Genomic DNA, 13,357 nt, shown 5'->3' with positions numbered 1-13,357 from the left:
GTATTGTAGCCTAATAACTCCTTGTGACCACAGCTGGTCACCAGTGTGTCGCGCCTCACCTGTCAACATCTCTATGAACAGAACTTCGAGCTTCTTTCATTTATTTATTTATTTATTTAGCTGCGGCCCAGCCAAGAGTTAATGCTCGTGAGTCCGGCCGCATCAGGTCCAGGCTTCAACATCTGCGGACCAGACTGAGCTGGGTCTTTGAGAACTCTGGCACGAACGAAGCAGTTTAGAAACTGTGTCAACGGGTGATCGTCGGCTATGAGTGGTTTTTTTTTACATCCACAAGAACTTGCAGAAAATAAACAGACTCAGACTCTAAATGAGACCAGATTTTATTTGCTCAAACTTGGAGCCAGACCTTGAGCACTCATTCTGGGCTACACAGTGTTGACTGGCTCTGCTGCCCTGTTTTTCCTGATTGTCAATCACCAATCACAAACAGGAAGTGTTGTCCCTATTCTTTCCGTAATCTGAAATGTTTTTGTGTTTTGCCAAATGTTTTTGTGTTTTGTCAAATGTTTTCGTGAAATGTCGTTGTGTTTTCCGAAATGTCGTTGTGTTTTGCCCCTCAGGGCCACCGTAGAAAAGTGCTCTACAGGTTCAGTCCAACTGAAGGATGAACCCCTGACCAACCAGTCTGTCTGTCACTTGGCTTTTTGTCACCAGTCTCACATCAATACACAGTACTGCCCCCTGCAGCACAGTGCAGTCCGAATAATGCACAGTTTTTTCCAACACCACCTGTATACAAGCAGAAATTTCAAGATGTATCCCTTGCATAACATATATATAAAACAGAAGGAAGCTGCTCTATCACACAAACACATGCACACAAATCGTATAAATCCCACTGTGCATCAATCACAGGGCCTCAATGTCAAGAAGAAGGTGTGGATGTAACAGAGGGGAGCAGCCACGGAGCTAGAAATGAAGATAATTGAAGCTAGTCTGATGAAGATAATTTCATAATGGGGCATAATCACCAAAGTCTTTCTGGTAAATGCAGTTTGCAGTAAAAGTCCCTAATTCATCCATCAATTAAAACTTTTTGATGAGAAATGGAGATGATGTGCACAAGACAGGGGGTAGATGGAAAGAAATAAAGAAGGAAAATGAGGCCGACAGACAGAGAAATGGAACGACATGTTGTCCATTAAACATTTAGAAGATTTGTAAAGAAGTAAATTTATGGTTTAACAATTTACACCTGATTCAGTGACGATTAAGCCAGAGCAGCTTTAAAGAATATAAAGTAAAAAGGGGACATACAGAGGCATAATTATTCTCTGCTTCCAATGGATCATCAAAAGTGATGTCAGTGGCTCAGTGTGTGCTGGGATCTGACAGATCATTCTGCCACCTATCCTTTTCAACAGGCTTATTAAACATTAAATTATGCAGGAGCAGAAGCTCAAGCTGGAGGCACACGGACAATCCTTCACCAAAGTGAGAACACTAATTTGCAGGCCATCGATGTGTCACTTTAAATCCTCCTGTTTCATGGGACAAAAATTTGACTTAATCTTCTGAAACCATTTTGCTCTTTTCAGTTTTTTTTTTAAATAACTTATTCTTTGATTGAGTCTATTAAATAGCAAAACAAGCAACTAGCCACTGAAGGTAGCATTTATGTCTAGGGAAATGCCTGTAGGACCTTTCTGCTGCATGAGTCAGTGCATAATATACTGTAGATGCACATATACAAACATACCCTGATTACACTTTTCAAACCCACCTTCTCACAAGCACAAAGGCAAACAAGCTTCCTCAAGCCAAGCAATGCACTACCGGGAAACACATATGGGCTTCTTACCACATCATACATACATTATCCTCTGATTGTCCCCCCTCCCCCTCCCCCTCCCCCTTTTTTCTTTTCTAACAAGCAGCATGTGCATTAACACTCTCTTCTCTGCAGGTCTGAGGGAGCTGGATCATTTCAAGAGGGGCCGCATGATGATGCCGAGAGATGGATCAGCAGCTGCACGCATTCATTAGGCCTCCTGGAATCATTTTGCCCCCATCCGGTCCCATTGATGCACGGGGGCTCGAGCGACGTCACAAGTGGGTGGCTAACGCGGACCGTGTGCAGATTACGACACGATCCCTTCCCTGTCACAGACACTCAGACCTGCGACCAGACCCTTCTGTGTAGAAGCCCTATAAGCTGGATTTAATGCTGCAGCAGCTTGCAGCCGGAAGGATCTAATACCTAGGTGATGGGATCGTAAGCAAAGGCTCTATTAATATGTGCAAAGAAGCAACACAGATGTGCGTGTTCGGTTTCTGAGAGCGTGGAATGGGCCAATAGTGTGGATTATTGTAAAAAAAAAAAAAAAGAGCCAGACAGGGCGAAAGCAGTCATGGCTGCACATGCATTATACAGCTGCAGGGATTCACTTAGCGAGGCACAAACATACATACAAACGCATAAGGGCAAAGGATCCTCAGGTTATTGATGTAGCAGAGTGCAAACTTATTCTTACACATGATCTTTCTCACTTGAAGTTATTTCAAGGGGGTCGACTCGAGCCGAGCGTTTGCTTTACCTTGTCAGTGTTGCTGTTGTTGAGAACCACCGGCATGTTTTCCAGCATTCTGTCGTTATCTGACACCAGCTGGGGAGACGTGCCATTTCCCACGCCGAGGTCCCTACAAGTCAGACACAAAAAGTTCTGTCAGGGGCGTGAGCTGGCATCTGGCACAAAAAAACACTAGTCTTTCATTTCAATGTAAAGATCCCAGCCAAAATTCATGCACACACATGCAAGATGGATAGTAAAACAAGGCCCATTTCTTCCTCCTTTTGCAAATAAATAAAAACATAAGACTTGTACACCTTCCAAAATGCTGTTAAATCAGAAATCCCTGCATGATTTCTAAAGGCTCTGCACACCCACATGGGTGTTTTCTCTCTTCAGGACTTAGTGGGTGTGTAGACGGAGCTTGGCTGACGTCTATCAGGCTCTCTCTCTCCTGTGTAAAGATTTTAGCACCTGTTGCTGTGCTGCAGAGGGAGAACTCGCTCCTACCTACGTACATTACTGTACGGGGTCAGCTTCGGCAATTTGTCACCACAGCTCTGCTCTCCAACTTTTTTAGAAGAAGTGGGAGTTAAGTCGTCAAAAAAAAAAAAACTCAAAAGAAAACACCCCTTGTGAGCGACAGAGGGGAGGTGGAGGAGAGATAGGGATTTAAAAGTGAAATTGCAAAAAAAGGGTACACAGACAGACATTGCTGCAGTGATTTCAATCATTTTAGCCACACTTGGCTTATTTAGCTTCTCTGCAAACAAATGGAAAGAAAAACACCACTTTCTCCTGCCTACGTGTTCATGCAGGAAATTAAACCTATATTTAGCTGAATGGCAACAAGCTCATCTCTCTCTGCTTTTTATTCTGCATTTAGAAGTAGGTAGGAACACTGGTTAAGGCTCATTTAAAGATTTATATATATAAATATATGGCTGCTTATACAAAGATGAGACTCAAGATGACACGCTGTCATTCACCCCCTCCACCCAAAGAAGAAAAAGGAACAGGATATGAACAGTGGGAGATCTCACTTTACTATCCTAAGAGACTAAAAAAAGGGAGGGTGTGGTGTGGTGGTGGTGGGGGTGGGGGGTCCCTGTGCTTCAGCTGTAGCAAACCACACGAGACATGAATAAATAAGGCAAACTCATCAGCGTGTGATTTCAACTTTGCATTCCTCCAATCGAAAACGCCCACACATATATCACCCCCCCCTCCCTCCCTCCCTCCTCTCATCCTCCTCATGAGCACGTGTCCATGCTAATTGTAAATTCTTACAAGCATCCCTTCTCCCTTCTTTCTTTCACACTCCCTGTCACACTGAATCTCTTTATTGCCACAATTTGTAGAAGCATATTCATCCCCACAGATCAGAGGTGGAGTTCAAACACGCAGAAACGAGAAACAACGTCGCAAATGTGTCGTTTCGTCGTTTAGACTCCATCATCAGGCTCCGGGAAAAAAAAAAATGAAAGAAACGAGAGCTATCACTTATAATGTGCCATTTCTATCCCAGGGAAAAAATAGTCATGGAGAAATCATTTGAGAAATGTTACTGCAGAAATGTGCCCAGACAAGAAGAACCGTAGATATTGTTGGCTGTTCCCGTCACAATAACCTTTCTCAATAGCTTCTATTCAGAACTGGTCAGGAAGCTGAAACTGAATTTAATATTAAGTTAGCCGACTCCTGCCTGGTGCTGACCAAAATGTCAACATGTTTTCAGATTATCTTGAGGGTTATGACCTCAGGCAGATGGCCGAATTAAGAAAAAATATAAGCATTTTCTGTAAGATTTCACAGCTGCAACATTGAATTTCTTCTCGTGTCTCTCTAGAAAGCAATGAATCACTCACAGTGTATTTATGAAAGAGAGGCGGATGTGCTTGGATTGGTCAAGAACGAGATATTGATTCAAAGAGACTGTAGCCTCAATTTGATTTCAATTGGTCGTGGGAGGACAATAGCATATAACTGAGACGCCAATACCAACAGTACACTGTGCAGACCATTCAGACAGAGCTGGAGATGGAGTATTGGCTCCGACTGAGAGGTCTTGTAAAAGAAAAGAAAATGGTGTAGAGTGAACAAACTGAGTTCAACATTTAGAGTTTTCTTTAGTTGCTCAAACGCCGCTTAGTTTGCAGTATGACCTTCATAACCACCAAAGGGCCTGTTGGGAAGAAGTTGTTCTCTCTTGCAAGCTGATAAAAGATGGTCTCATGTCAGGTTTGTGACAAGCTTTGCATTGCGATATGCAAATCTGGGCCTACTGCTGTGTGTTACATTGAACTGACAACAATGCTAATGGAGCAGATGCATCTGTCAATCCTAAAATATATGAACCGTAGCCAGAAGTGCTCAAATGAATGCAGATTGCGATCACATAGTCATTTATTCTAATCGTTTTCAAAAATAGATGCAACTTTCGTGTCGCTGAAAAATAAACCGCATTAAAATAAAACAAGAAAAACACAGTAAGTGGCTTTTTTTTTTAGATGGTCAAAAGGCAAAATAAGTTTGCATTAACTTCCAAAAAGCTTTTTTTTTATTTCAGCTGCTTTAAGAATAGCAACTGAAATGGTCATGACGAATGTTTTGAGCGAGGCAATCTGGACTGGAGACTACCATGGAGACAGTAATTGCTCTGCACTGTACACTGAGTCATATGCAGTGATAGAGAGAGAGAGAGTCTGTGAAAAGCTCAGAGGCTCCTGTGTGCCAACGACAGAAGATATACACCTTCCTTCAATCAGAGAAGCAGGTGCATGCTCTTGTATCAGCCAATCACCACCTTGTTGAAGAGTCCTCGACCCTAATTCTACCTGAGCTCTAACTCCAACCCTGCACACAGTGTGGAAAGGAAGGAAGGGAAACAAGCACAAAGACACTTTAGCCGGAGGATCAATAAGTCAGTATCACATCACAAATTACCAGGCCACTTGAATCTCGGCGTCCCTCCTCCCGACATTCCTCTGGCCCTCTCCATTGATCTCCTTTTTGCTGCTTTTGATGAGGCGCAGCACCGGTTCGATCTCCTTCAGCAGCTCGTTGTTCTCCTCCAGCCCGTTGCACAGGAGCGCTCCGTCCCTCATCAGCAGGGGGTCCGGGGCCTGAACGCCTCCTCCCCGCTGCAGGAGGGACTGGGTGATGGACGGAGAGGAGAGGTTCTCGATGGCCCTGAGCTGCGGCTCCTTGTTCACCTGCTGCTGCTGCTGCTGCTGCTGCTGCTGCCCGGGGCTGAAGGGGCTGAGAGGGGAGCAGTGCTCGTAGGACTTTGAGGGAGGGAAGGCCGGGCGCGTGACCCTCACCGTGCGCTGGCGGCCGTCTCCGGACAGGGTGGTCTCCAGGTGGGTGGTGAAGCCCTCGGGCCCGCGCAGGATGAGCACGGCGTGGCTCTCGGGCGACACGTTCTTCAGCGTCTCCAGGGCCCGTTCGTAGGACAGGTCCACCAGGGGCTTGTTGTTGACGGCCAGGACGATGTCGCCCACCTGCACCAGGCCGCACTCCTCCGCCGCGCCGCCGCGGATCAGGTCCGACACGATGACGGGCGGCTTGGACACCCTCTGCTTCACCAGGAAGCCCAGACCGCCGACCTTCCTCTTGAAAAGACGCACGGAGATGATGTTGGGCTGCAGCTGGCACACCGTCGGCTCGGACTCCTGCATGTTGCTGCCTGTGTGGTTGTGTTGAGTGTGTGCTGGCGTGTGAGTATATGTGTGTTCCCAGGGATGTTTCTGAAAAAAAAAAGCAACAGAAGGAGGAAGAGAAGTTCTGTTAGTTAGAGATTACATTGACTTGACAACATCAGAAAAAGAGGAAATTAATCATTAAAGTAGGAGGTAAAATTACACCTGCGCCACTTATCAGTGTGTAACATTACAAAGGCAAATATTGACTTTGCTTTTGTAGATGAAAACTAAAAAGACTAAGAATATTTGCAGAGGTTTTCTTCAACTGAACCACTGCTGTTTGCTCAAATGTTGAAAAGTAACTGTAGTGTTTACTCAGGTGCAGAGTACAAATGTGTGGTATCGTCATTCTACAACATTTCAGGTGGTAAATTCTGTAGTTTCAGTACAAACAAAAAGCCAGCAACACTCAGTGTGTAACTTTAATTACTCACAGGTACAGGCAACTAAACACAAAGACATGCAAAAGTACCCAGCATCACATCCTCACAGCTGTCTGGCATCAGATAACAGGCAGAATCCAAATAGAAATATATCACATAGAATAAGAGATACAATACATATTGCACAGAGAACAAACTTACAATAAAGTGCCTGAGACTAATAAATATTTTAAGGTTAAAATGTATCATTTTATATTTATATATTATTATGGTCAGAGCATCATATTGATCTCAATATGATGCTCTGACCAGTTGTACCTCATTTACTTTACTGTACCACCTGTAGCCAAGTAGTATTCTCTACTGATGTTTTATGGATGGTCTGAGAAAATATGTATAGGCACTTTATAGTAAGTTTGTTCTCTGTGCAATGTGTATTGCTGCAACAATTAATCGATTACTCGCACAATAATCGATTACTAAATTAATCGTCAACTATTTTGATAACTGAATAATCGGTTTGAGTAGTTTTTTTAAAGAAAAAATGTCAAAATTCTCTGATTTCAGTTTCGTAAATGTGACTATTTATGGTTCCTTTATGGCAATAAACTGAGTATCTCTTTGGTTTGTGGACAAAACAAGACATTTGAGGACATTATTTTGTGGTTTGGGAAACACTGATGACATTTTTCTCCATTTTTTAACATTTTATTGACCAAACAACTAATCGGTTAACCGTTTAAATAATCAACAGATTCATCGATAATGAAAATAATCGTTAGTTGCAGCCCTAATGTGACATATTTGCATTTGGATTCTGCCTGTTGTTTGTCCTAATTACCTGCATGATGCCAGACAGCTGTGAAGATGAGATGTTATTATTTTTAAATTCTGTTACCTGTTCTGTTAAATTCTTTTACCTCTGCTTCATTTATTCAACAGCAATAGATACACCAGGTTAAGGTCATAGATAGGGAAACATGTAATCTCTCTTTGTGTACCAAGCATTATTAGTAGAGATTAAACCACCAAGGTCAATAAAGCAGATAAAATGCTGATGCACCACAGGTTATATCCAACCCCACTAGAGGAACATGTGAGACATAAAGCTGTGTTCTCTACATTTTTCTAATCACTGCATATTGCAATGAAAAGTCTGGTTGAGTGACACCAACCTTTGAAATCAAAAACTTTATTTATGCTGCGTAGAAAGACAGGGATGTCTGTCATAGAGGAGAGGCTGTGTGTGTTTCCATTGAACACAATAGTTAGAAAATGCCACCACTCCAGAGTCTCAACCTTCTTTTATCAAAGCTGCAACCACATACGAGAAAATGTTTGCACGTGTCTTTGTGTGGTCACAACTAAACGTCAGGGTGGGAAAAAAAAGGGAAAAGAAAACGAGGCACGCGACTCAGAAAAGCTGTCATTTTCTCTCCTCTCGCACTGTGGCTGTGTTATTTCAGCCTGCATGTGCTTGTTACTGCACTTGAACCTAACACAGGGGTCTTCAACGTTATTCAAGACCAAGGACCCTGAAGCTGATGGAGAGGTGGAGCAGGGACCTCCTACTATACTGTATGTAGGCTATAAACTAGTGTTTTATATTAAATTGGGCACCATATTGTGCATTCAGCAGTAAGCTATCCAAGGTTGAATGCAGCTACAATGAGTAGGGTGGGGTGGGGGGGTGGGGGGGGGGGTTTGTCCCTCTGCCATTAATAAACAGACCTTGTTAACTGATACCAATGCCAACATCAACAATGTCTGTCAACTGCATGATAATCATTCAAATTGAGGTTTTTATTTGAAACTATATGGAAACTAAAAGAACAAGCAAACAGCTGTTGAAGACCTCTGACCTAACAAAAAGAAGTGGTGGTGGGTAACAGCTTCGCCGCATCTGTCCGCGTGGGCGTCTTGTTCTTCGCTTGCTATGTATAATGTAGCTACAGTTTCTACGTCAAGAAAGAAAGAAAGAAACACTTGCAATACGCAGTCGGTACAAGGCGAGGGCAGGCACGAGCCGGCAGCACATCGGCGGGGGCGAAACGTTTCAGCACCAAGGTCAGCGCTCCACCTTTCCCGCTGTCTGTCACACTCTCTCCACCTCTCCTCTCCTTGTTTCGCCTCTCTGAACTCGCTCCTGCAGCCAGGACTCACACAGCACAGGGAGGGACTGAGGGGACGTCCTTGAACGCGTCATGTAACTGCGATGCAAATAAATAATATATATATAAACAACTTCTGCATGAGACTTTAGCTGGGAAATGTTCATGCACTCTCTTCGTATAAAAAGTCTGAACAGTTCCACAGACTTAACTAACTCCCACGTCCACTGACACCTCAGCAGCACTTGGTTATTTGCATAATATCTGCGTCAGGTCTTCAGATCACGGCTTTAAAAAAAAAAAAAAAAAAAAAGTGTCGCCCGTTCATAAATATTGACTGAGGTGTCCCGGGGCTATGAGGAATAACTTAAAAAACGGGCGGTCTTCTTTAATCCTCCCTCTTTGTAGCTGCACCCCACTAAGATAAGAAAGGATCAATAACAGATATGGATTTCTGAATTTCCTGAATATGAAGATTAAACCCCCCTTTTTTCTTTGCTGCAGGTTTGGATACAAGATGATCCAGCTATTACATTGATATGGATATGAACTAAAACGCTATTAACCACCGCCTAGGTCCTGATTCAGAGATAAATAGACGTTTGAGATTCACATCAAACAGGCAAATGCTTTGTGTCCTTCATCTTCTGCAGTCAGTCAGATGAATAACTACCTACTTTTTCCTTTTCTGATATTTGTCAAAAAAAACATTTCATTTGCATTACAGACATCTTTTCAAGTGGTCTTTTAAGTCACATTGGTACAAGATTATCACAAGTTTGACCTCATATATGGTCAGTGTGCCCTGGCTGCAGACAGGCAATGGGAGCTTAAGAGTCTACAACAGTGCACACATGATGCTGGAGGTGACAACAGGAAAAACAAACAAACAAGCAAGCAGCATTTCTTGGACCAAATGAACCAGACTATAGCAGACAGCAAAGCTTTTTGTTACGCTGGTATGTGGACTATGTTATGTCCTGCACTCAGCAACAGTAAATCACATCTGGAATCTCCACCACCACCATTATTAATGCTCCAGATGATAAAAAATGGTGAAATATTTCCTCAAAAACTTCCTGCTGCAAGGACAAAATCTCTCTCTCTCTCCGTCTCTGTCTGATTTCTGACGAGAACACATAAGCAGCTGCAGAACAGAACTGCGTGTTAATGGAAAAGCAGTTGCCAAGCTTCACAAAACAGGACGAATTAACACCAAAAGAAACCCCGCAAAGAAAACAGAATCTGATTATTTCAGCGCATTGCATTTTAAAACTCAGACGGAGTAAACAAAACACATGCAAAGGGAGTGATTAAACTGTGTAATTTGGTTTTGTTTTGTTTTGCACTGCTCTCCTCCATAGACATTAAGGCAATCGGAAGAAATGCACGAGATGTTCCCACGCACCAAGCCTGAAATGATGAATGGCTATTACCCACACAGCAACAAGTTCTGACGATACTTTTTTTTTCTTTTAGTGGAAGAAAAAAAAAATCGCCAATGAAAGAATAATAACAACAACATGGGCAAGGCCACAGGTTTGCACATCTCGGTCTTTCATTGCTGCTACATCTACATCTACATCTACGTCCACCAGCGGAATGCGCAGCTTTAATTTTCCACAGAGACACTAAAGGAGAGATATAAAAGCAAAGGAGAGGAGAAGAGAGGAGAGTGGGGAATGATAATAATATAAATATATATATATAAAAAAGCAACAACTCACCCCTGAGAACGAGGTCGCTGTCAACAACGACCTGCTGCCGTGAACTTGGGATAAAACTCCTGCGCTCAGTCGGCTCCTCCTCAGCGGCAGCAGCGGCGGCTCTCTCATCCACCACACAGGGGGGAAAAAAGGAAAAGAAAAGAAGCTCCCGTCTCTCCAGTATAGGAATAAAAGTCGCAACGATGCGCTCCTCTTGCCCCTCTAGAGACGAGGCATGCTTGTGCCTTTTCCGCGCACCGGGGCGCCTTATAAATACAGAGCAACGGGAGACACAGTGACGAGCTGGAGGGGAGAGCCGTGCGCGGGCATTTAAATGAACTGTAGGTGGGTTTAGTTATGTCGGCTATCGTCATCACTCAGCATGCATGCAACAGCCGACTCTTCCCTCTCTCTCACACACACACAAACACACTCCTCCTTACAGCAGGCCTTCAGATGGAGGGAGAGAGAAGGGGGAAAGGAAAAGAAAGGTGTGTCAGTGCCACAAACAACGCAACGCTTTTCATTGTGATCCTCATTGTGAACTTGCACTATAAAGTCGGATTCATCTCTAATTGAAAAGTGAAAAGGAAGGAAAAAGCTGCAGAGCACAAGTTAAAGGACTGGCAATGCAACTAAAAAAAAACAACAAACCAACCTTTTCACCTCCGTTATGCATCTTTTCCAGCTCTCCTGGGGTCACAGTCAGATACCAAGACGAGTAAAAAGCAGTTATGGCTGAATTCGTTATTTGTGCAAAACTCCTGCAGCGGATAAACGAGCATCACAAAGACCTTGAACCAGCAAGACAGAGAGGTTCAACAAGAACTGGCAGCCTTTTTAGAAATGTAATTAAAGTTTTATTTAGCCCTCATCTTAACCAAGAACCCCACTGAGATCAAAATCAGTCTTCTTTTTCCAAAAGGCTAAAGACAGACCTGTTAAGTTGGTCTGTATTGTGACCTTGGATGATCAATAATGCATTGAACCATAGTTAAATAGCTCTTTGCTTAGGTGTACCATATACATGACAGGAACGTGTCATGCAACATGTCATGCATGTTCCCCCAGACGTTCAAGAAATGTTCTGGCATAAGCTGGTGAATGACACATGAATAAATACAACTGGAAAAAGTTAAAGCAGGTAAGAGAGAGACGACGGGGATGAGTCCAAGGCTTCAGTTGAAATGCCCTCAAGCCTCAGACGTTAAATCCTCAATAACCAGGGAGTAAATAAAGAAAAGCTCAAATAAATGAGTAAAATCAAATGAATACAAACCCGACATTTCCTCATCTCATCAAGTATTATTCAGTTTTTTTATTAAAAGTTCATTCATCATAGTTTGGTTTTTCCTGAAGAAGCAGGCAGGATCAAGTCAACAGCTGCAGGGCTTTAAGATCTGGAGCAGATCCGTTATGTTTCAAGGGTCCCAGCATCTGTTCCCAAGGGTTAGTGTCACTGTACCAGACAGAAGCCACAGGTTATTCAAAGGCTCAGTCAGTGCAACAATTAACAGACCTGATGAGTCTGTTGTCTGGTATTTGGGGTGTGTTCATCATGGCTTCTCAGGAAAACACAGAACAATTTGAGCTGGAAAACAGTACAAATGATACACCTCCTCAGAGCAGGTTTGACAGTATAGTGAGCCAAGTTCACACAACAACACAGATCTTGTCTATGTATTTGCACGAAGGCATGAAGTTTGATGATGAAATCTCATTGTCTCCTGGAAAATTAACACAAAGATGTTGGCTTTGATGTTGGCAAAAGGTACTGAAACTGATTTTAATTAATTTAACCTTAATAAAACAACTTCTGAGTAATTGTGATGGTAAAATGACTTGGAGGCTCTCTGCCTTCCACGTATAATGTCTCTTGGCTGAAAACCAACCTTGCAAGATCAGAGCCGGCGGCACCACCACACAAACACGCCACGTAATCTGTGATCTCTTGTTTATGACAAGATACAGTAGATACAGTAAGACTACACAGATATACACATCGTCAAGCGTATATGATATATAACGTTATCCAACGCTGGTTTACCTTCTCACCGGCTTCGCTGAAAATAAATGCACATGGCGGAGGGGAGGGTTAGCAAAACAGCGAAAAAGCAACCCCGTTCATGGAGTATGGTTTACTAATTTAAACTTGTTGTGACTCTATCGTTACTTTGAACATTTGGAAATTGATAATTGAGGTCTACGAAGATCCTCTTTGCTGAGCTCCTTTGACTTTATATAAAATTTAAAACACAAAAATGGTATCATGATGTGCATCCTCCCTAAAAAAAATAAAAATTAAAAAAATTAAAAAATGTGCATCCTCCCTTGGAAGGGTGAGGAGGAGGATGAGGAGGAGGCAGCCAGTGTCTTAGTGCAATAGTCTTATCAGTTCTTTTTGAAACTCCTCTTAAATGATTAAGCCGTTTCTCACGGTCACATCCTAAACAGTGTGCAAGGAAAATTGTTGTCTCTGATAACACCCAGGACTCTGAAGCAAACTTTGAAGAGTCATCATGTTACACACTCAATGCACCGCAAGCTATTTGTGTCTTATTGCATATCTACGGTGTGTGTGAGAGAGCGTAGCACAGCATAACTTTAAAAAACAACAACATCTAAATAGATATAACACAACAAAATTCTGAAAACAACTTAATCAATTTGTGCTTTTAACTTCAAAAGTCACAATGCAAATACAGTGTGTTGGGTTCTCAGAGTCAGCATACTTATCTACTCAAAAATGGAACTTATTAACATCTGTTTTCTAAAAAAAAATCAAACACTTGCTTTAAAGGGACAGTTCAACATTTTGGCAAACTGGCCCATTGTCACAATCCCTACCTTTAATTGTCAGTGCAAGATATTTTTAGAACAGCGGAGCAGAGCTGCAAGCTGCTCAGAGCTACGCTACAGAGG

The 13,357-nt window shown here is 42.7% G+C and overlaps 1 protein-coding gene across 2 annotated transcripts in view; it reads right to left on the bottom strand.

Moving 5' to 3' along the window:
* nos1 (nitric oxide synthase 1 (neuronal)) overlaps positions 1-10,841 on the bottom strand; it is a 51,518-nt gene extending 40,677 nt beyond the window's left edge. Inside the window, exons 1-3 of one of the 2 annotated variants that reach the window (XM_085786260.1) lie at positions 10,457-10,841; positions 5,478-6,280; positions 2,559-2,661 (exon numbers count right to left, since the gene is read on the bottom strand). In XM_085786260.1, the coding sequence (XP_085642386.1) occupies positions 2,559-2,661; positions 5,478-6,280; positions 10,457-10,564 (1,014 nt within the window). In that variant the 5' untranslated portion in view covers positions 10,565-10,841. The remainder of the gene's footprint in view (positions 1-2,558; positions 2,662-5,477; positions 6,281-10,456) is intronic. The other variant, XM_085786261.1, reaches the window with a different exon arrangement.
* Between the last annotated feature and the right edge of the window lie 2,516 nt (positions 10,842-13,357).

Source organism: Trachurus japonicus, chromosome 9 (genome assembly GCF_045865225.1).
Source record: "Trachurus japonicus isolate A0001 chromosome 9, Traja_1.0".
In the NCBI taxonomy this organism is placed as follows: domain Eukaryota; kingdom Metazoa; phylum Chordata; class Actinopteri; order Carangiformes; family Carangidae; genus Trachurus; species Trachurus japonicus.
This window is presented reverse-complemented; position numbering and strand designations above follow the sequence as displayed.